At 34.6% G+C, this 23,555-nt stretch overlaps 4 protein-coding genes across 6 annotated transcripts in view; 2 read left to right on the top strand and 2 right to left on the bottom strand.

Annotated features, from left to right (window-relative positions):
• SEP3 (K-box region and MADS-box transcription factor family protein) overlaps positions 1–9,628 on the top strand; it is a 37,283-nt gene extending 27,655 nt beyond the window's left edge. For all 3 annotated transcript variants that reach the window (XM_086447683.1, XM_086447684.1, XM_086447685.1), the window contains 6 exons: positions 2,050–2,117; positions 2,244–2,343; positions 2,836–2,877; positions 2,967–3,008; positions 8,302–8,438; positions 9,269–9,628. In XM_086447683.1, the coding sequence (XP_086303809.1) occupies positions 2,050–2,117; positions 2,244–2,343; positions 2,836–2,877; positions 2,967–3,008; positions 8,302–8,438; positions 9,269–9,344 (465 nt within the window). In that variant the 3' untranslated portion in view covers positions 9,345–9,628. The remainder of the gene's footprint in view (positions 1–2,049; positions 2,118–2,243; positions 2,344–2,835; positions 2,878–2,966; positions 3,009–8,301; positions 8,439–9,268) is intronic.
• A 4,440-nt stretch (positions 9,629–14,068) lies between these two features.
• On the bottom strand, positions 14,069–14,538 carry LOC147398475 (uncharacterized). Its single transcript, XM_086447689.1, has one exon. It carries the CDS (start codon positions 14,424–14,426, stop codon positions 14,217–14,219), a length of 210 nt encoding a protein of 69 aa, XP_086303815.1. The 5' UTR covers positions 14,427–14,538; the 3' UTR covers positions 14,069–14,216.
• Positions 14,539–19,266: 4,728 nt separating this feature from the next.
• On the top strand, positions 19,267–19,881 carry LOC147398476 (uncharacterized). The gene has a single exon (XM_086447687.1). The coding sequence runs from the start codon at positions 19,294–19,296 to the stop codon at positions 19,504–19,506; it is 213 nt and encodes a 70-aa protein (XP_086303813.1). The 5' UTR covers positions 19,267–19,293; the 3' UTR covers positions 19,507–19,881.
• A 2,557-nt stretch (positions 19,882–22,438) lies between these two features.
• LOC147398477 (uncharacterized) lies at positions 22,439–23,011 on the bottom strand. The gene has a single exon (XM_086447688.1). It carries the CDS (start codon positions 22,828–22,830, stop codon positions 22,621–22,623), a length of 210 nt encoding a protein of 69 aa, XP_086303814.1. The 5' UTR covers positions 22,831–23,011; the 3' UTR covers positions 22,439–22,620.
• Between the last annotated feature and the right edge of the window lie 544 nt (positions 23,012–23,555).

Genomic DNA, 23,555 nt, shown 5'->3' on the forward strand with positions numbered 1-23,555 from the left:
CAGGCTAAGATGCTGGGTTGTGCCAATAAGTTATTGCTGTTAAAAAATCCATAGCCTCCTTAAGGTATTGTGCTTAATCCCAGTGCACACTGGATGGATTTACTTATCTATATGAATGTGAGGGTGTGGCCACTCCCTATGAGTGTTGTTAGGTAAAACACTGTAGAGCATTGCTAACTCATGAGAACTCAATCTTCTTTGAAAGAAAAGTGTGTTAGACTTGTGTAGCCGAACTACATTAAAGGGAATTGGTTTAAATAACTTAGTTATACCATTTTCTTGTAGGACCTACCTTTTCTATACTAAGTATTGGTTTAAGTCCAAAAGACACCGATATTAAGCACTTATTATTTCATGTCGTCTCGATATTCCTTTCTTCTCTTTTAAGACTTCAAATCATGTTGGGGATTGTTGTAACCTTCTAATTTTATGTGACCGTACCGGTTTTGTAACTGTGTCGGTTAACATGTTTTGATTCAAAGCTTTATGTGTCTTTTGAAAATAGAGTCGTTGGCCTCAATTACCAACCGTTGGGTTCTCTTCCTGAAACCAACAACCCAGCAGTCACCTTTTAATTTTGTCTTACTTTGAATGGGTTTGATGCCCAACAGACATTTTGCAATGGTTAAAAGTGACCATTGAGTATCTATATAAGTTGGATGCTTCAACCCACAGAGGTTGAATTTTCCTTAAAAATAATTTCAGAATTCATCTTGTCTTCAATTACCATTCAATCTTCAACAACAGACGACAAGTGAGAATTGTTTGAGTCATTGTACACCATCAAATTTGAGTGCACTGTTTATGGGAAAACAATTAGACTGTTGAATCCTAAAAGTTGGGCGCTGGAAGTCCTATTGCACCAATGAGATCATTCTAGAGGCAACGAATTCGACTTTAAGGAAAGTGGATGCAATCCCTGTCTCAGTCATTCATCTAAACTGATAAGTCATTCATATTCAATTCGCAATTTCTTCTACGATCTCTTTTCTCTTCTTCCAAGATTGTCGGACCTATCATTTTTCTAACAAACCACGCCAAAAGTGTGTTTGAGAACTTGCCAAAACCATGTGGAATGATCCTGCCTCAATCATGTGAGGTCATGATTTATTACTAAGTTTATATTGATAGAATGGGCTGATTTTTTTTAACTCTTGCTCAAGCTGAGGAGTGAAAGAGAAAAAAAAAAATTTATCCCTGCTTGACCCTTGTAGTTACAGCTTAGGTAATCAAAGGGAGAGTCTGTTTTGTTTATGGATTTAGGTAACCAAGAGATCTTTTGGATTATATTGAAACCTATGGTTATATAAGTAAGGCTTGTAATTATTCTTAAATATAGTGAAAATTTTGAAACTTTCACCGTGGATGTATCCTATATCAGTCCCCAATGCCTAAAGTTCCTTATTTTATCAAACCTTAACTTCATTTCATCATCCACAAAGCCTCATTTCAAAGATTTGGAATATGAGAAATAAATCTTGTTCGTCCATTCCACTCTATCCAGAATCATGTATTTTTTTTTTCTTTTGAAAGGTAGAATCATGTATTAGGTTATTGAAAGATTGCTCATTTATGTTTTCACTATCCTCATTCACGTTCTTTAAGGTCTTCCTCCTTCTTTTAGAAACTTATGAGATTGTAAGCGGCCTTTTTAAACACATGCTGAAACCATCACAATCAACTTTCTCCGAGTTTATAACTTATTGGAGAAACTCTTACATTTCCTCGAATGTGATTGTTTCAAATTTTATTTATCCTAGTCTTTTAGCTGATTCATCTTGACGTCTTCCTCTGATCAATTCCATGTTATGGTCGGTTTGGTTCTAATTTTTTCACCCAAAAATAAATAAATTTTCTGATCAGCTTCTTAGGGCGAGAGAATTAATTTTGTTCTTCTTCTTCCTCTTTTAATAATTTTTTTTACCATTCTCTTATTTAGTAAGTTAATCTTCAATATCTTTATATTTGGTCACGTTGTGTTGTGTTCTCTTATGACTGATATAATAAATTTCTACACTCCAAAAACTTTCTTCTCTCATCTGATTGCAGGAGCATAGTAGCCACCAGGAGTACTTGAAACTTAAAGCACGAGTCGAGGGCCTACAACGATCCCAAAGGTAAGCCTCACAATTCTATGATTTTATGTAATCAAACATGATCAATATTTGTATTATGAATACACATTATACTTAGAGAAAAATTGAAGGCACAAAATTAAATACCTTTAACTGTTATTACCCTAGGAACCTTCTGGGTGAAGATTTGGGACCTCTAAGCGGAAAGGAGCTTGAAACCCTCGAGAGGCAACTTGATATGTCACTCAAGCAGATTCGATCGACTCGGGTATATATACTAATATTGAATTCTCCTTTTCTTACTAAGTGGGTCATCCATCAACCATTTAAAGACATCATCAAGGTTTATGAGGATATTCCGAGGTCCATAAGTCAAGGCGACACCACAATGAACCTTGATGATGAGCCGAAACGAGAAAAGATGACCTCAATTGGCCTGAAGCTATTGATAATTTTTCTTCTACATATATTGCCTAATTTTCTTGAAATGCCTCTTTATTCTATGTTTTTATGTCTAATCCCCGTATTCTTGATTGAAGGTTATTGTCTAGCCACAGTGATGTGGTTGATCTTGTTTTTATAGCCAAAATAACTCTCTTGTTGACTTGTTTTAAAAAATGAGTAGTTAAAACTAATGTGGTTGATCTTGTTTTTATAGCCAAAATAACTCTCTTGTTGACTTGTTTTAAAAAATGAGTAGTTAAAACTAATGTGGTTGATCTTGTAAGTTTCTCATGCCCTAGTTTGGTTTCCTTCACAGACTCAGTACATGCTTGATCAGCTCTCTGATTATCAAAGAAGGGTAAGGAAACGATACCAAATCTTTGTTTCTCTTGAAAAATATTCAGTTTTTTCTCCCACTAATCATTTGTCTTTAATTTTCATCTATAGGAACAAATGCTTAGCGAAGCTAACAAGGCCTTGAGAAGAAGGGTACTTAATATTATCTACACCTTCTCACTAATTTGAGGAAATTCTTATTTCAAATTTCTTGGTTTCATTTTAGAGGGTTAAAAAATGCGTAGAAGTTTTCAAGTCAAAAATGAAATTATTTAATTATTAAAAATAATATATTTAAATAAAATTAATATAAATTAAAAAAAAAAACCCTAAGAGGTTTATTTGTTGTTAAGAACACATTTTTAATTGATTATGGAATGTTTATTGATGTTATATTTAAATAAAAAAATTAACTTGATTTTCCTTGGTGTATACAAGCACGAGTAAAATGATTTTCTAAGAAATTAAATACCTAACAAATCATTTACCAAGCAAAAGATTTGTCACGCAAATATTTTCCCCACAATCAAATAAACAATTACTTTCAACACTTCCATGACACTACTTCGTGCTGTGGATTGAGTATTAGACCTAGGGGACTGTCAATGGATCGGATTCAGGTCCATTTGGTACCAATCCGAGGATCGTAACATACCTGAAACTGGTCGAGAAAGCATTAGATCAGGTTTTTTCTAGGGTCGGATTTGTATCAGATCTCAATATTAGAATCGGAGCTCTATCCAATGGTAATTGGATTGGATCGAGTCCAGACTGGATTAAACCCAGTTTGCTGTACAAAATCTAAATGAACTTCATATAATTAAACAAGACATAAATTATTATTTTATACTGCTTCATAATGGGAAGATATCAGATTGGGGCATGGTTGATCCAGAAGTCAATAGGTTATTAGATTAGAATCTTTTTCAGATCGGGTCCTGATCGAAACCCCAATCCTCAATCTAGGTCCGAAGTTACTAGAACGAATTTCAGGTTTGATAGATCCATTGACAGCCCTAACAACATGCATATCTTGAGAAAGGGGTGAGATAGGGTTTGGTGTTTGATTCGGTGAAGAAGATGATGGGAGATTCGATCAAATATGGCGAGGTGGAGAAGGATCTTCATGAAGACACTTACGACATTAAGCAAGTGCGAACAAAAGAGGGAACTTGCACAGGGGATGATGGCCAACACTAGACAACCTTCGAAGGTGTCAACTTGCTACCAAGAATAAGCAAAGGAAAAAGAGGACTAACTAGAGGCAAGGGCTCCTATAGGGGAAGAGGTAGAGGGGGGCACGGTCATTCTCCTAGAAACCCAATGAATGTCCTAGAGAAGAGGAACCAGACCTAGGCCAGAAGCTCAAAGCAAACCTCTCCCAGGCATGCCTGGTGGGGTCAAACACCAGAGCTTCAGTTAGGGGACAAGGAAAACTAACTTATCACGTACAGGTTCTGTAAGGGAAGAAGAAATTTATTTCATGCCCAAAAAAAGTCCAAAAAAGGGAAAGGAAAAAAATAAGGAAGCCTTGTGGGTCATTTTCTAGGACAAAAATTTTCTTATGTTGTTGTCAAGAATGCGGTAAAAAAAATGTGAGGCAGCTTGGAGATATTCTCAAAAGGAAACAAGTTATATTTCTTGAAATTTTGGGAAGAAAAAGATAAGAAAAGAGCCTTACAAAGAGGGACCATGGTTTGTAGCAGAAAGACTAATGGTGCTCAAGGAGTAGATAACTATAATAGAATTAGAAAAAATGGAATCAGTAGTTGTTCCTATCGGGATCAAGCTCTATGATCTCCCTAACTAGTTTTGGTATCTAGATACCCGGCTTCTTCACTAGCTCGATAGGTAAACCCATTTTCATAGATAGTGCAACTGAAGGGTTATTTAGAATGTCATATGCTAGTGTCTGTGTGGAAATGGAAGCTTCAAATAATCTACCTAACAAGATTTTTTTTTTTAAGTTAAAGATGAGGTCCATGCTATGGTCTTCATAGAATACGACTAGATGCCCCCTAAATTTTCTACTTGCTACACCTTTGGAAACCCAGAAAAGCATAGCCTCCCAGTGAACAAAGTAACAATTGAAGATGTATCAAAACATATCGCAAAATAAATAACCTTAAAAGGAGTGGAAGCAAACTAGAGGAACAAGACCGACTGGATTAAAGTAACCTAAAAACATTATTACAAGAACCATGGGCAAGGACATACCAACTCAAGACAAGAAGGGAACCAAATAGAGAAAGATTGTTCAACAACTGAAGACAACAGCTCTAACGCCACATCCAACAGAAGTTTGTTCGTTACAGAAGTACATAAGCCAGAAATTGGTGTTCGTTTGACAGTTTTTTATTGATGGATTCTAGTAAAATGACAATCATAATTAGGCCGACCCTTGAAACGAAAAACCACCCATATTTTTTTTTAACTTGACATTCATGATTTTGTCTTCGTTCAAAGGTCTAGGACATTGCCTCTTATAGGAGCATCATATGGGTGGCTTGGATTAAAAAAAATTATGATAAAAAGAAGCCATTTCTAGACAATGCCGATCTCCTCAAACGCCTATTGGATGTGGAGGAAAGTTCTTCAATTGAGGGATACCATCCAAAGCCTTATAACATACAAAATTGGAAATGGAAGAGACACATACGTCTAGCATGATCTTTGGACTTCGGAGGGAGTGTTGTTGAACAACTATCAACAAGGGGCAACCAACAACCCAAGATTACACAGAGAATCCAAGGTGAGCAACCTTATTAGATTAGATCAGTGGCTCTTACTTGTGCACCTTGTAGCTAGTTTGGGGGGATAGTGAGATCAGATCATTAAACCTCGATAGTTCTAAGAAGGATAAAGTTATTTGGAATCTTGAGCCTAAAAGAACCTTCATATTGAAGTCAGCCTACAAAACTTTACAACCTACCAATCCCTGGTGAAATGGCACAACCTGGTTTGGTTCTCAAATAACATTAAACGTTACAAAGCTACCTCATGGTTGGGACTTAATGAGAGCCTCAAAACCCAATACAAGTTGATGGCAAGGGGTATCATCCAGAATTCAAGCTGCTAGTTCTGCAAGAATTCTACTGAATATGAGGACCACATCTTCCTTGGATGTGATTTTTCTTATGATATGTTGTAGAGAATTCTAAGAAGATCCAACATCAATCACTCGAACAGAAATTGTAACTCAGAAGTAGATTGGGTGCAAGAATTTCAAGGAAAAGTTTCTCAAATCCTTGGTTAAAAAGCTCACCTTTAATGCCTTTATACACCATATTTGTGTTGAGAGATTCAGATGATTGTTTCGGAACAACTACAATCCCCTAGACCTTCTGGAATCCTTAATCATTGGAGAAGTCCAACTAAGATTCCAAAGTCTAGATGCCAGTTCTGAAGACAATGCCTCAACAATAGATTTTATGGCCTCTTGGAACCTATTCCCTAAGTTCGAAATAAATGTGCGAGTAAGATGCATATGGAACAAACCTCCGCAGAACTTCCATGTTCTGAACTCTGATGGGTCTCTTAGAGGTAACATTGGAGGAAATGGTGCAATTATAAGAGATAGCAGAGGTAGCACAATCAAGGCCTTTTCTAAATATTTCCAAGGGAAGTCTGTCCTTTTCCATGAGTTGCAAGCTATGTTAAAGGGGATGATAATGGCAATCAAATTAAACATATGTTCCTTGGAGAGAAGAAACACTTGGATTAGAGTGGCTCAATTCCATGGTCAAAGTAGACTCTAAAGTGTCAATAGATTGCATCAATGGGGTGAGAAAAATGTCTTGGAGAGAAGAAAGACTTGGACTAGAGTGGCTCAATTCCAAATGATCGACTTCAGCTTCTGCTTTAGACAATGTAATCAAGCTGCTGATTTTTTAGCCTCCTATCTAACATCGTTAGGTAGAATAGTCTTGGATCCCATAGACCTCCCAAGTGACCTAACAAACATTGTATGTAAGAATGCCAATAGGCATATTTATGAGAGATTGTAATCATTTTTCTTTTGGTTAGGGGTCTGTCTAACCGATCTTAATATATTTTTTTTAAAAAAATTACACTATAAAATTTAACCTGATTTAATTATAGAATTTGGAGTCGTATTTCTTTTCCGTAATGGGCTTTGACTTATCAACTGAGTTTGACATAAAAAGCTCATCACGTGGTGCAATAGCACCACCTCAGATTTCTACCTAAGATGCTACTATGTAGTGTTCGGTGCAGATTATCAATAGAAATATAAGAGAACAAAATAAATAAAAACCTTGGTAAACAAAGGTCAACCCACAAAGACAACGTTAATCTAATAATTTTTTACTTAAAAACAATCACGATTTGAAGTATTAAAGGAAATTGAATTAAAATTATTCTAAGATAAGTAGGAATGAAAATCACAATGTAAAGAATTAGATGAGTTAAATCTACTAAAACAAGTCACCTTATAAATTTATTTGTTTACTTATTATCTCAATCCAATTAATAAAACTAATGTTATTAGATCAGAAGATGAAATCTGTTAATCCAACTATTAATCATAAATTCTATGATAATATTTAATAAGACAAAATCAAAGGTAAAATATTGAATTTCTAACAAAGTATAGTTTAACTTGAACTTATCTAAAATTAAACTATCAAAATCATGAGAATAAACACTCTATTCAATGATCACTACTTAAGAACTTAGTATCATAATAAAATATTGAAGCATGATTAAAATAAATAATTATCTAAGATGATCTTGATTGGACTTCATCGACCTTTCTAACAGAAGTCTAGCCACAGACATGGCAAAAATAATCAAAACAAAATAAATAAATAAGTGATGATCTTCTATTAATCTTGACTTGAAACTAGTAGAGTATTCCTTCTATTTACAAAGCTTGAATAGAAAATAAACCTAAAAACTAAAAAAAATATAGGAGAACTAGGGAAGATAATCTTAGAGGAAAGGATATAATTTTGCTCTGGTTTGATTTTTTATTTATAGAGACCAGATTAGGGTTTCTTTAGGATTCAGAACACTTTCGTGTTTTACAAGAATTTTAAACCCTAACTTGTTACATTACAAATAATGCCACCTTAACAGTGCACAAATCTTGAGGAAAATCTTGCCGACATCATCGCGCCGCCCAAAGTGTTCAAAGCACCGTGATGCTTGTGGGTCCATTGACTTTGGTCTTCAATCTGTGGTATTGTCTTGAATTGTAATCAATGTCTTCAATTGTCTTGGTTCATCCTTTTGAATATCGCAACTTTGACTTATTACATATAAATAACTATAATTAGTTCAAAAATTCATAATTTATTCCAAAACAATAATAAACATAGGCTATCAATGAATTATGTCTATGTATAGGATTTGGTGTATGATTAAGCCTTAAAGTCCCAAAAGTTTTCAAAGCAGGAATATAAGATGGTGTAATTGTTTGCAGTTAGAGGAAGGAAGCCAACCAAATCCACACCAATGGGACCCAAATGTGCAGGTTGTGAACTTTGGTCGACAGCAGGCTCCAGCACAGGGTGAAGGGTTCTTCCAGCACATAGAGTGTGAACCCACCCTACACATCGGGTATGCTCTCTCTTTAGTCTTCAAAGCTCTTCTCATGGTCTCAATTTCTTCTCCTATTTTTCTAAACTTGGATTAATCAAAGCTTTGAATGCGACATATATTGCACACTCAATTGGTCCCACTGCCACCAAGAATAGATTATTGACACACTTCTCGGGGAATCTATGTGCTACCAGCCTGATTAGTGACTTATAGCATTTTTTTTTAATAATAAACTTCACAAACAGTCCCTTCGAATGGGGCTCCTACCCAAGGATTCTTAAAATCCAAAACAGGTCTGATTTTTATGCTGGTTCACTCTTAACAAGTTCAAATAACATGTTTTAGATCCATGATACTGATACAGTACTTTTAGCAAAACATTTATTTGTAATCCTAAAATGTTAAAAGTCATCCTGTTCTCTTCTTCTTCTTCTTCTTCTTCTTCTACTTTTTTTCTTTTCTCCTGAAAAATACTAGCCTCAATCTCCTACGTCATAGTTGTTGTATGTTTGAATTTTTATGCTCTGGCTCAATTTATTTAATTGCCTAGGACTTTCTGCTCCATTTCACTTTTGATTATAATAATAGGAAGATTCCAATGTGGAAAATTCTTGGATAGTTGCAAAGAAGCAGGTTCACCTCATTTCTTCATTTTAACCTCGTGTGAAGGACCTTAATTATAATAAGTCACAAAATTTGACGAATTTTTTAAACGATTCGGAAAATCCCTCCATGGCAAGCCCATTAGATGGAAACAATTTATAAACTTGGCTTATTGTCCGAAAAGAAGAAAGTGGAAGAAAATGATGGATAGCTTATAATGTGGGTGCGTGAGTGCAATTATACAGGTACCAGCCGGATCAAATAACTGTGGCTGCAGCTGGGCCAAGTATGAATAATTACATGCAAGGATGGATAGGTTGACGAAAGGAGATTTAGCGGAGCTCGGCCATCAATTCGTATGCACGCATGGTTATGGAAATGGTATGTATGCCATTTATAAGTAGTACATTTTAGTTTTGTTTTGGTGTCTGACATTTCTATTAAAAAAAAAAAAAACTCCTTTTGCTTTGGAGTACTGTAATTAAATCTCGTCGTTCTTGGTCTATGTGTGGGCACCTTTTTGTTTGTGGATGGGGCGACTTGACTTTGTTTTAATGCAACAATTCCTTATTCACAAACTAAATCCAATGAACTTGTTAGTATGATTCCATCTGTTAAGCTTGTTTTGATACACAATATTATTCATCATTGGCTGTTTGGTAGTGGTGAGTAGGAGGAGACTGTTACACGGATGGATCATGTCATTTGATAATACTAATTGGCATAGTAACCAAGCTACACATATGGGTCAATGAAAATCCTATAAAGTTATAGACATGAGAATGAAAATGTAATCCAATCAACAGACATCTACTCTGCATGGTCAGCCTGAAAATGTTAGAGTCAGAACAAAAGCTCCATTAAGTTATTCAAACGTTTTAAATTCTAAAATTTAAAAAATATAAAATATAAAAATAAAAAATAAAATAAGTATATTCATAAATTGTATTCTTTACTCATCCAAGTCAACTTGTGACTTGTTGACTTGACTCAACTTCGTGGACTGCCAGGTTGAGTCGCGAACTATGATCTAAATTATAGGGGCGTGGCAGATTAGTTTTGATTCGGATCCATATATAACCAAAACCTAATAAAATGTTTGTTCTAACCCTTTTCAACTTCAATTTTGGGCTCGAAATCCTTATAATCAAAACCAGCATTGCAAATACCTTATAACTTTTAAATGAGAAGTATAGTCTTTTATTTGTGGTTGAGATTGAGAAACAATAGGAAACATAAACCAATGTTTGTTGTAAAGAGAAAGTAAATAAGCAAAGACTCAAATTAAATTTAGCTAATTCCAGCTACCTCATTGATTATTCAATATCCTCCTAAATAAGTTGGAAGAAAAAAAAAAATTCACTACCGATCTCTTTTGATTTCCTCAAGAGAAGTGACTATCCCACCCTGAACACAAGTATCTATCTGTTCTTAAAAATATACATTGAGAACTCAAAACCTGACCCATTGAATGCCTGCTTGATATTATTATATGTAAATTTGAGAGATAGCTTAGCCATAATTCATAGAGTCATGCTACGGTTATTTGCGCACCACCACATCATTTGTGTCATTCCTGTGTCCTGTTTGTGTCACTCCAGCATTAGTGTTTCATATCGGCCCTTACCATAAGCCTTTTGACCCCAAATAAAATATGTCGTATTGTCCAATCACCTTGTACTGCACAGGCCCAACGAATCCCAAGGATTCTTATGTTTGTACAAATTTGTACCATCAAATAAAAAGAAAGCCCGTAATAAATAAAAAATCCTTAATCTCATATTCTCATTAGAATTCTAAAAGAGAATTTCTCTTTAAGATTGTGTGATTGCATATGGAAAATAAGGTGGAAAATGATTTTCATTCCCTTCCAAAAATCCAGCAAAGTGCAGATTTCATTTTCCCGGCTACAACTATGAGAAAATGAAATCCACCCACAATTTCTATCTCCAAATCAAAACCCTAATCTCACCTCTTCTTCTTTTCCACCACCTCCATAGCCATCACTGCATTTGACCATCTCTCTCCCCGTTGCTGTCGCCAACCTCCTTCTCCTCCTCTCTCTCTCTCTCTCTCTCTCTCTCTCTCTCTCTCTCCTCAAAAAATTTCCCCTTGATTTTGTCTAAATCCAATAAAACAATGAAACTTGATTTTCCAACCATACCCATTTTCCACTATATTTTTTTTATGGATTTCAAATTCTATAGAAAGTGACTTTCCATCCAATCAAACATACCCAAAAGAAATTAGAGAGTAACATTGATGGGTAGGAAACTCTCTATTAGAGAAACTCTAGACCCTCCTGCTCTCATCTATAAAGGGGAATGACACTCCCTTATGAAGGCATGATTCTAAATGGTTTCCACACCAATTCTCTATAAAATTTTACTGATAATAGGTCATTGAGAAATTAGTTTTCACCATCACTAACAAGGGCAAAGCAAAGATTTTGCCCACATGGGGGCAACTAAGAGTAGAAATTTTTTTTATGGAAGCAATAGCGGTGGATTTTTTTATATATCACAATAACGTATAAATTCTTATAAGACTATGAAAATTTTTGTGGGAACCATTGCCCCAAGTGTAAGTTTGTCCTTGAATTGAATAACACTACCCTAATTCCACTAAAAAGAGAGAAGAAGGTGAGTCTAAATCAAAGTTCATAAATAAGGGAAATTTATTGTATAGATTTATTAATCATTATATTGATTGCAAAAGATGCAATGTAATCTTTTAAGTTGGATTGGATTCAAGAATCTTAAAAAAAGTATGGAAATTATGATTTGATTATTTTGCGGATTGTAAAACGATGATTTTGATATGGAATAGTTATTAGAGTTAGTTTGGATGATGAAAACTCAAACCAACATGTACTCTAACACCATAGTATAACCAACTGTAATGATTTTCTAACACAACTCTGACAGACTAACTTAAGAACTTATTGATGTGGCATGTTCTAGAATCGTAGATTATTTCCTCCAGATACACAACTGCACATCCCCATAAAACATGTACAGTTGTGTATCTCGAGAGAAATAATCTACGATTGTCAATGAATTTTGAGTTATTATATCAAGTTGAGTTAGAAATCAGCACTCTATCACCAATGTCATTAGCTTTGCTTTGAGGTTGATTTTCTAACTCAACCTGACAGAATAACTCAACAACTCACTGACGTTGCATGTGCAAGAACCATGTGCAGTTGTGTATTATGAGAGAAAAATCTAATGTTCTTACACAAGTCACGTAAGTTAGTTTTTGAGTTAGTCTATCAGAGTTGAATTAGAAAATCATTACACCTTTGCTTTATTTCTACAAACCAAGGGTTGCAAAGAGTCGTGTTGGAGTGACCTCAAGCTGGAATCTCATATCGCACTTCATGATATGAAAGTGGATAGGAACCATAAATGCTTTTCATCGGGATAGGAGTGAAAAAGCATTTATGGTTCCTATCCACTTTCACATCATGAAGTGCAATCTGAGGTTCCAACTTGAGGTCACTTCAGCATTATTCTTTCACAAAACCCCACGGGGTTGGCTTAATGGCCATTTCAGACCGATAAGTGGTTAATCTCGTAGGTCGTGAGTTTAATACCCAATATGAGCATTAATTGCTCAGGGGCAGCCACAAGGACACCCCCTCACTTACCTAGTACATGTGATGTGCAGGCTTTCCACATGTCCCGAGACTAGTCCTTGGGCACATGGTCTATGGACTAGGTAAAACCAAGGTATCGGCCCAATCCCCTGTCTATAAGGATACCTAGTTATCCAAAAAAAATACCCAAGGGTTTCGCAAACACCATATAACCAAACACCAGTATTCCACTTTATTGATATTATTTAAAGGGTTTTTTTTTTTATAACCGTGTATCCCTATAAATAGCGGACCAGGCCCGTATTTAGGCTTTGTCTAGTCCATAGACCATAGTCTTGTCCAAGGATTAATCTCGGGGCATGTGCAATGCCCACACATCACACGCACTAGGTAAGTGAGGGTGCGCCCTTGCAGATAGCCCTTGAGGAATTAATGCTCATATTGAGTATCGATCTCACAACCTCCAAGCATTGACAACTTATCGGTCCAGTCCGAAATTGCCATTGAACCAACGCCACCTTGGGATATTTTTGATAAAAAAAACTAAATTTTTTAGGATAATTTCGGTACAAAAATCTGATTCCAATGTGTATTTAATGCATTGTAGGACACACGTTAACAAAATCCTTTAAATATTTGATGATAGTTAACATGGCGATTTACCTAAGAAGTAAGTGTGGCATTAGTAAAAGTTGGTGTGTGGCAATAGCAGCTCTCAATTTGATACTTTCTTCGTGTTTGACTTTGAAGCGAGCAGCCCGCTTCAAATTTCAAAGGAACCTGTCCTCGCTATAAGAAACATGGCATTTTGAATTTATTTCAGGCCCCTACATTTTCGTCAAACTTTGAAATAGCTCCTTGAAAATTCCTCGTGTAATAAATACAATGGAAAGGATTTCTTCAAAATGTATTCCAGTGATCCCCACGATCCGAGTCCAAGCTGTTGGAATTTGAATAAGTTCGGCAGCTGATACGAAATCTCGGCGATATTCTCTATCCGATGAATGGGGAGTCCGCTTTGAAATCGTCCATCCTGCACCCACCCCTCCGGCTTCATAGTTTTTTCGCTTTCTTCTTTGACAAACAAAAATAATTTAATTGGGTAGCCTTCTCTATAATTTTCAATTTTCAAAAGTATTTAATGATTGTAATCCCTAAATAAATCAAATCCAATGATTTTTAGAACCCCAATTCCAAACTAAAGAGAAGGAGATGAAATTTATTGTGCTGAAGAAAATAATAAAAAAGGGTAATCAGACGCCTGATGTTATAGAAGTTTAGGATTTGTTGATCTCGTCTCAGAATTTAGGGTTTGCAGATCTCTCTCTCTCTCTCTCTCTCTCTCAAGATAATAATAAATTATATTAAAAACATAAAAAATCACAAGTAGTAAAGATTTTTAAAAAAAAAAAAAAAAAACAATGATGATCACATCACATCACTCTCATCAAAGGAACAAAAACACTAGTCCCTTTTTTTTCCTTCATTAATTTATTAGCAAATAAAGAAAACAAAAGGAACAAAGATGCATGGTAAATAAAAACATGGGGAGGGGAGGGGAGGGGAGGGGAAGGGAAGGGAAGGGGGTGGAATCATCCAGTGTAGATATGAACATCAATGGCAATGAGAAAGATAGTTACAAGACCAAAATATATGATGGTGTGAACAAGAATAGAAGCCCCACTTGTCTGCATGTTTCCAAACTCCACAACTCTGTTCTTCCCTGGTAGCTGGAACAACAACCCTGGAGTTAACACCACGAACAACACCACTGCTATCAACACTGGTCCCCAATCCGCCATTTCTTTCTTTCCTTCTTTCTTTCTCTCAATTTAGTTGAATGGATTTGGAAAAGAAGGAGAAGAAGACTCAGAATGGGTATGGCTTTGGGAAAAGAGTAATAACAAATAAATGTAAGTTTAATGGACATCAGAATCGATACTCTGTCTCTGAGCTGACACCTACTTCAAATGCATAGAAAACGTGCCTCTACCTACGTCCTCTACTGACTTAAATTTTAACATTTAGTGAACGTGGCAATGTCTTATTCGCCCTCAACTCACATACGTACCCTGGAATCTTACCGTTTTTGGAGGATTGATATGGAGCATTGTATTAACGTGTCCAACGATACATGGAATCATATAGACGGAAATATAGATACAATTTTATTAATTAAAGAATTGAATTAAATTAACTTACTCTAAGGATCCACTCCTTATGTCACGTGATCTTGGGGGTACCCACTGACCTTATGGATATGTGTGGCTCATCCCTTCGTGAACCTACGTACCAAAAATATTACTATTTAATAATTTGTATCCATTAAACCTAAATTCTTGCAAAAGATTTTAAATTCAATTATTAAAAATCATTCTCAAAACAATGTTATAATCAATGGATACACATCACCAATCAAACTGATCTTATGTGTAAATTCATCGAGGGATGAACAACATATTTGCACGATCAGAGGGTCTCAAAAATTGCCATGTAGCATAAAATGGGGTGTCACATGACCTTGGTTAGGTTGTAGGACACCAGTATAGATTCCTACACATTAACTTAATAATATTAATAGGTGGATTAGGATTTTGAATTCATATCCTGACTTTAACCAATATTGACTAGGGAGCTTATCAATGGGGCTCATAATGAGTTAAATAATATCCACTTACCCGAACTCAACCCTAATTATTCAAGTTAGAGTATTACTCATCCAACAGATTAAGAATTTGAATAAGAATAATGCTTAAGTGACTTTCTTGACATAAAAATGTATGAGAACCATAGATGCTTTTCATCGAGATATGAGTAAAAAAGCATGTGGTTCCCATACACTTTCATGTCAAGAGGTGCGATATGAGGTTCCAGCTTGAGGTCATTCCAACACAACTCTCTGAATAAAGTACATCAAAATATTTTTAAAAAGATTTTATTGCTACACCAACTTTTTCTAAGAGCACCCAAATTCATATGGAATAAGCACACATCTTGAAGTGCTCTTAGTAAAAGTTGGTGTGGCAGTAAAAACTCTCTATTTTATTTACTTGAAATTGGGTTGGATATGAATGTGTGTCATGTATACAGATATCCCTTTAATAATTCGCATCAAGGATTACATATGAATGTTTGGATGAAAAGTGGGATATACAAGGAGATGGTCAAGACCACGTTCAAATCTCTCTTTAGGGGCCACCCCTAGGGATTTATCCTAAAAATTACTTGGTGTTGGGAGGACGTGATTGTGGTTAATGAAGTACTCTAAGAGGCCCGACTACATCGGTTTAAAACAAAAACATAAAAAAGGTTTAGAATAATTTGACCATACAATAAGGGCTTTGGATTATCTTGAAAAAAGAAATCAAATTAATTTTAAATTTGGGTGGGCTAGGTAAGGCCTAACAACGTCCAAGCCTTATATATAATTAGATGTATGATTTTGTAATAAAAATAACTAAAGTACATTATAAATAACGTCAAAATTGGATGATGAAGGTCCACTCTACTGTGAAGAAAAGTATGCATGGATTAACATCAAAATTGGATGAACCCTAATCCAGTCTTTAAAAGTAAAATCAATTAGAAAAGTAAATCTACCCCAAGCCTGTTAGGGCCAATATTGGGCTTAAGCCCAAAGGGGTTTAGTCTAAGACTCTTAAGGTAGAAGTTTTAACCCGTCTCTTCAACACTGGATTTGGTTTCATCCAATTAGACTTTAATCCATCCATTGATGGGCCCTTTTTTTTTTTTTTTTTTAGAGATACACCTTTATGTATGTTGTATATTTTACACACACCCCTTCAACATCGAGAGTAAACCCCCTCCCCTAACACCCCCATCTCAACATTTTGATAATTTTGTTCCTTTGGTTTTGAATCATCAAGAACGTGAGATACTTTTTGGAAAGTACGATGATAGATCTTTTCTGGTTAAAAAATAAATAAATAAAGGATTTTCTATTTGAGGTTGAATAGGTTAAAGGGTAACTTACATTTTGACTCCCTGTAGTTTGGCATAATTTCAGTTTGACCCCCTAATATTTTGATAATTGTACTCACCTCCTTTGTAATTATCTAAGGGGTTCATTTACCCCCTTCGGTCACATTTTCGTCAACCTAACTGTTAAGCTCCTTTTAATCAAGACTATTTTACCCTTTTTAAAATGTTATTCCTTTTTATAAATAAAAATATGCTTGTGAAAAAATGGGTTCAATATATGCTTAGATGGGGGCATGTTTTTTTAAAACTTATTTTTTAAAATATAAAATAAGAGAATAAAGTAGTAAAATAACATCTAAATTTTAACACTATCAGTAAAAGAAGAAGTAAGCACAATTATCAAAACATTAGAAGGTCAAAATGGATTTATGCAAACTATAGGGGTCAAAGTCATTAGATATTCAAGAGTTTGAAGATGACAGTTTTTAGAGAAAAATAAATGGCCATAGGTTAGAGGATAAAGATGAGGGGATTGATATTATTTTAAGAGATGTACGTGGGCTCATATCAGTCAATTTGAAAACATAGGAGTCTATCAAATATAAGGCTAAACTTTGAGGGGTACAAATCACCCATTAATTTGACAGTTTGTCCCTCAAATTTAATTTAAAAAATATAAATTATTAAATTATATTGTTAATGTATATAAGATTTTAATTGATACCTGATAATGATAATTATCACTGCACACTAGGAGCGGATTGTAGGACATAAGATGTGGTTCCAACAAATCTTAGTCTAGAGATCAAACATTTGACATGACTTCAACACTTACGGAGCCAAGTACTCGACAAAGTCTAATAAATACATGGGTTTGTTAACTTGTGCCCTAAGGGCACACGTTTAGATGCATTAAATACATTTTGGAATTTGTATTTTATATCGAAAATGCTCTCAAATTTTTTTATTTATAAAAAATACCCTCAAGGGCACATGCCAAAATGCATCAAATAGAAAAATAGAAAAAGCACCTGAGGGCATTTTTGGTCAAAAAAAATTTTGAGGGCAATTTCATATAATAATCAGATCCCAAAGTGTATTTACTGCACTTTTTCCCCAAGGGCACATGTTGAAATGCAACAAATACACTTTGAAAATTAGATTTTGTACCTAAGATGCCCTTACCTTTTTTTGAATACCAAAATACCTTAAGATTCCAATTTCCAAAGTGTTGCACTTTAACATGTGCACTCACGTTAATAAAATCCATAAATGATTGGGAATTTATCTTGATTTATGATTTCTTATTTATACAATGTATGATCAACAATAAATACAGATCCAAGAGTGGAGATTTTAAGAAACTAATAATATCTTCTTCATCATCTATATGTAATCCCTTATTTGCAATCTTACAAACTTTATGTACATTGATTCAATAAATAAATAAAATAAAAAGTAGTGAAGAGGGAATTAAATTGATTCTCTCAAGTTGAATTATAACAAATCCTAATTAAATTTATACAAAAGTTAGAAAACAATCTTAACGGGAAACAATAGAACTCTAATATAAGGAAAAGTGGCCTAATTTAATACAATCATATTCAATCCTATCTTTATTCTAATGCATTATATGATATTCTACAACAACATAACTGTATCCAGAAGACTTGAGGTCACTTTAAATCAATCCTGATCCTCCAAACCACTCTGTCCAAAGCTGTTTTTTTTTTTTTTTTGGTTATTAAGAGTGAGTTTAAATTTACTCTCACTATCTCACGTGAAAGTGATTTCATATGGAGAAATCACATCATATCATGATACAAAGTATTCCATCAATAAAATATGAATCGTGATGATTTGACATTTTTTTTTACACTCTGACCTGGCAGTTCACTTAATCATAAATATTTATCCTTGTGTATCCCGAAGCAAAGACCTACGGTTCCGTGAGGGGAGCGTACAAAAAAGAGCATAGATTACCATGACTCATAAAATATTTCACTAGAAGAGAATGGATTGTTATTATTTTTTTGAGTAAAGCTTAGGAGACTGGATGAGTATTATATTAAAGAGTCGTGCTAGGGTGACATTGGGATTTGCTGCAATATTTACATTTTTGTCGTGGTATGTGCATATAACTGTAGATGTGTTTCATTGAGACATGAGTAAAAAGTATATACGGTTAAGTGCGCACCTCCACATCAGAAACATAAAAATTGCAGTAAATCCAATGTCACCCAAGCATTAGTGTTTATTAAATCAAAAATCAAGTATATGCTTACTTGGGTAGGAGACATTCTTTGGGAATATAAGTACATAATCATCTCCTTTACATCCCCACACACGTTTAGTTTTCTTTAATAAGTAAACCCACATTAGCAAGCATTCCTAACCCACTTACCTCATATTACTTTTTTTTCACCTTTAATGTCCTCATGAGGCTTTTCCTTCTATTATGCATTTTCCAAAAGCTCCACCTCCATGGCTTCCTCTTGTCTCCAAATCAAGAATCCCATGAAACCTCACCCTTTTTTATTTCTTTGAGTAAGACCATTGCCTTCGTAGTCTCCAAGTTTGGAATCCTCCTCTCCTTTTCCTTCCAAGAAAAACAAAAAAATTGTCCTACACATTACTCTACATACTTCTATATAGAGCTTGTTATTCATTTTAGTTTTTTAACATTGAAAGAGAAAAATACAAAGAAGAGAATAGAGAGAGAGAGAGATGGCTGCCGACTGGGGACCTGTCGTTGTCGCTTTAGTGTTGTTCATTCTTCTATCTCCGGGACTTCTGTTTCAGTTGCCAGCCAGAACAAGAGTGGTCGAGTTTGGCAACATGGCAACCAGTGGAATTGCCATTTTGGTTCACTCCATTATATTCTTTGGTATACTCACTATCTTGGTCATAGCGGTCGGGGTGCACATACATGCCGATTGATCTTCTTCTTCTTCTTTTCCAAAAAGAAAAAAATAATGAGCATGTTTGAATTTCTCTGTTTTATTCTAGATTTGCTTTTTTTTTTTTTTTTATAATTCATTAAGGTTGAGATATTTCAATTAATTCATTCATATAAGGGGGTTGTCATTGTGTTTTATCTTGAGACCCTCAAGTGAAAGGCTCATTTTCAAGTTTGTTCCATAATAAAGTTGTTCATTTTGCAATGTTGATTCCTATTATATTTTCTTGTGTTTCATTGCAGAGAAAATATTTGCCCTTGTTTAATTACTCTTATAGGAAAATGTCAAAAAGAGAATAATTAACTTTTAATGTAATGGTAAGGGTAATCGTGAGAGAATAACATTTAAGATTTTTCAGGCCCAACAGGTAGGAGAATATTTTCCAGCTAACAAAGAAAAATTATTCCTTTTGGAGAAAATTATATGATGAGACAGACATGGTGTAGTATTTCTAATCGGAGGTTTAATGGGTTTGGTTTGGGTCCCAAGTAGAAGGTGTTCCAATGGGATCCTCACGGACAGAAAAAGAGTGCGGTCAATTTGATAATAATCGAGTGACATTACTTCTTCGGTGCCAACCCAGAAACTAATTTTGTAAAAACTTATCTAGTGGCCCTTAAATTACTATCTTCACCTTGGAGCAACAATTATACTAATCATATATTACCAATCCAGATAAAATATTTAGCACCCAAGCGACACTCAGCTGCCACAAGTTAATCCCCTGACCTAACTTGAGTATGGGTCCTTGGATGAATTGGAGTACCTCTTAGGGAAAGGTTGACATGAACTAGATCGTGGAGAATAGCTTGATTGAGTGCCAAGTAAAGGAGAACTAGGTTCATGGCAAAAATTTGTATCTATAGTTTACAATAATATGCATTAATCAGATACATCGTCTTCATTTCTATGAAATCAGAGCGATCTCTCTATCTTTAGAGCAACCAGTGCAGTTTTTTTCCTCTTTTTTCTTCTGAAGTTCTTCCAAGGTGTTCCATTCCATCTAATGATCTTCTCCACTTGCTTGGGCATCCATAAATGGCCAAAAAGATGTTTTATTTTAGACACAAACATGAATTGGCTAATTGCATTGTACAACAGTAGGTCACGCCAACAAATCTGCTCTAATTGAATAAAAGGAAACATAGGGTGCAAAACCATCTTTCATGGAGAATACAAAATGGCTCTCAAACCCCAAAACAAAATGGCTCCATCCCAGAACATGGCTTTCAAGACTCAACAAATCTGATCAAACACATTATATTTACAACACAACTCCATTTTAAGAAAAAAATCGAGAAATAGGAGCACATGAGACTGATTTATTTAAAATAAAATTTACTTTACATCATATAAATACTTGAAGTACATACTTTGCTGGATATAGCTCCAAGGCAAACCCAAAAAACAATCTTCCAGAATTAAACCTCACGAACACCAATCTCCATTCTCATCTGGGGACTAAAGATTCTCTAGAACTACTATAACACAATGCTCCAACAAGAAACACAACATAATCAGATTATCTGAAAGACCTCGTCCCTAGATTTTTTTTTCCCGGGAAAAGATTAGATTTTCTGTATAGTGAAGAAGATGCAAAAGAGTCTAATCATTCAACCGATTTTTGAACTAAGAGACCTTAAGGGAGGACTCATGAATTGGGTCTGTTCAATGTCTTGTGATAATGATTGTTTCCATCCACAATACTCAATCCGATCAAGTTTTAGTACTGCATGCTAGAGATATTAACATTGAAATTGATCCCCTGTTGTCATTCTCCGAAACTTCAAGAAAGGAGTCACCAAATTGTCACAAATCCAAAGAAAATAAATAAAATACCACTTGAAACTCATGATTTTAAGGAATATAACTTGGAACATATCGATTACAACACTATATTCCAAAAATTCATCCCTCTATGTTCTGTTTCTCAATAAATCTCTTGAGCCATAAAACAGGACTAAATATCATCTTTTTTAGCTAACATAGGCATCCATCACATAAAAAGCAACAACATTTTGTTGATTTCTTACACAAATCGGAAATACTATGAAAATGATTAAGTAGGACGATGAAGCCATCAACACTTAATGACTCAAGATCCATAACCATCTAAATGATTGCATAATAAGCCCGTAACACCTAAGAATATGCAATATCTCATCTTTTCATTAAGAACAGTATTATACCTTACAATCTTTGTCATATTCTGCCAACCGGCTCGCCTACACAAAAAGATAAACCTATTCCATATTTCCATGAATCTTAATTAGAAATCAACGGAAAGTTCAGAATAAAAAAAAAAAACTCTCTTAAGTCCTTATTTTGTAGGCATTCTACAACCTGACAAATGTTCCAAACCATTATAAATCAAATGATCAACTGGAAATGGAATCATCTCAATTTGAAATACTACAAAATCATTGAAACAAAAATACAAGAATGGAAAATTGCAGAGAACACACCTTCATAATAAATCCAGAACATCAAGTAAATGTGACTAATACATCCAGAGAAAATTTAATAATCACCACCCATACTTGAGAACAAAGAAAATAAATACCCTCACTGTTTTCATGTAGGTGATGTATTTTACATGAATAATGCTTAAGTGACCTCAAGATTGACCCCATTTCAAACTTTTTCTGATGTGGAAGTGTGTAGGAACCATAGATAATTTTCATTGAGGTATGAGTAAAAAGCATCTGTGGTTCTGTGCGCACCTCCATATCAGAAAAGTGTGAAATGAGGTCAATCTTGAGGTCACTCCAGCCTGTTGTTAACAAGACCAGTAACTAAAAGGCACAAACCATTTTGAGACCCATGTAAGCATAATTGCAGAAATCTAGAAATTGAACGCAAGAACCCTAGAATTGAAACTTTTAAGTATTGTAATTGCAGAAATCTAGAAATTGAACGCAAGAACCCTAGAATTGAAACTTTTAAGTATTGTAATTGTACCCACAAATCATAGAACACAAACGCAATCTTAGTTCATAAAATTAAAACTAAAATGAGAATTGGAACTTGAATACAAATAAAGAAGAGAAAATTTGAAACCCTAGACTTAACAAACTCCTCCATTATTGATTTATTAATTGAAGTAAACGTGAACCCGAATTACTAACAAGAAGATGCAGATGAGGGCAAAGTAGAGAATGGAGTGAACCAGAATCGAAACACCACTGGTTTGAAAGTTTCCGAACTCTACGAATCGACTCCGACCCGGTACTTGAATCAGTAGACCTGGCGATAATAGCACGAATAGGACGACCGCTACGAACACTGGGCCCCAGTCCGACATCACTCACTGTCTCTCTCTCTCTCTGTTTGAGAAGAAAATGTCTGAAATGGGAAGATGAAGAGGAAGACTATTTACAAAGCAGAAAGGAGATGTTTCATAACTTAATTTCTAAGGAAGAAGTGAGAAAATTGTAGAAAGTAGAGACATAGAAAGAGACTGAAAAGATAGAAAGTGAAGGGCCACTGAACTGTTTCCCATTTTAAAAAAGTCTTTTCCCACATGGGTTTTTTTCTACATAAATATTGAGATATACTATTGGCACCCCAGCCTTTAGTAATGCCACTCCAAGATACCTGTTAATCCCTTGTTATTTGCATTTGAATTGGTGTGGCGTTTGCAAAAGTTAATGTGGCAATAGAATCTCTCTATAATAACAAGAAAATATAATCTCCATTTCATGGGCTGATTATGAAGAAATTTTGAGTCTGGAATATTGTTCATTTTAATTCCTAAAGCATGTTTTTTTAATGAATTCGTCATGTTTATAATCAATCAATGAATTTGTTGATAAAATACTAATGATTTTGTCATATCAATTATCTTATTAGTAATTTTTCAACAAAATTTATTAGAAAAACATGTTTTGAGAATTAAAATTAACAATATACAAAAACCAAAATTTTGATATACGTTGAGCATTTTTTTTTAAATATCCATAAATAATTTAAGAATTTGGGATGTAATAATAAGAAAAGTTGTATGCCAACAATAGCTCTCTAAATATT

Source organism: Akebia trifoliata, chromosome 7, assembly GCF_017979445.1.
Source record: "Akebia trifoliata isolate Shusen 1 chromosome 7, ASM1797944v1, whole genome shotgun sequence".
NCBI classification, from domain to species: Eukaryota; Viridiplantae; Streptophyta; class Magnoliopsida; order Ranunculales; family Lardizabalaceae; genus Akebia; species Akebia trifoliata.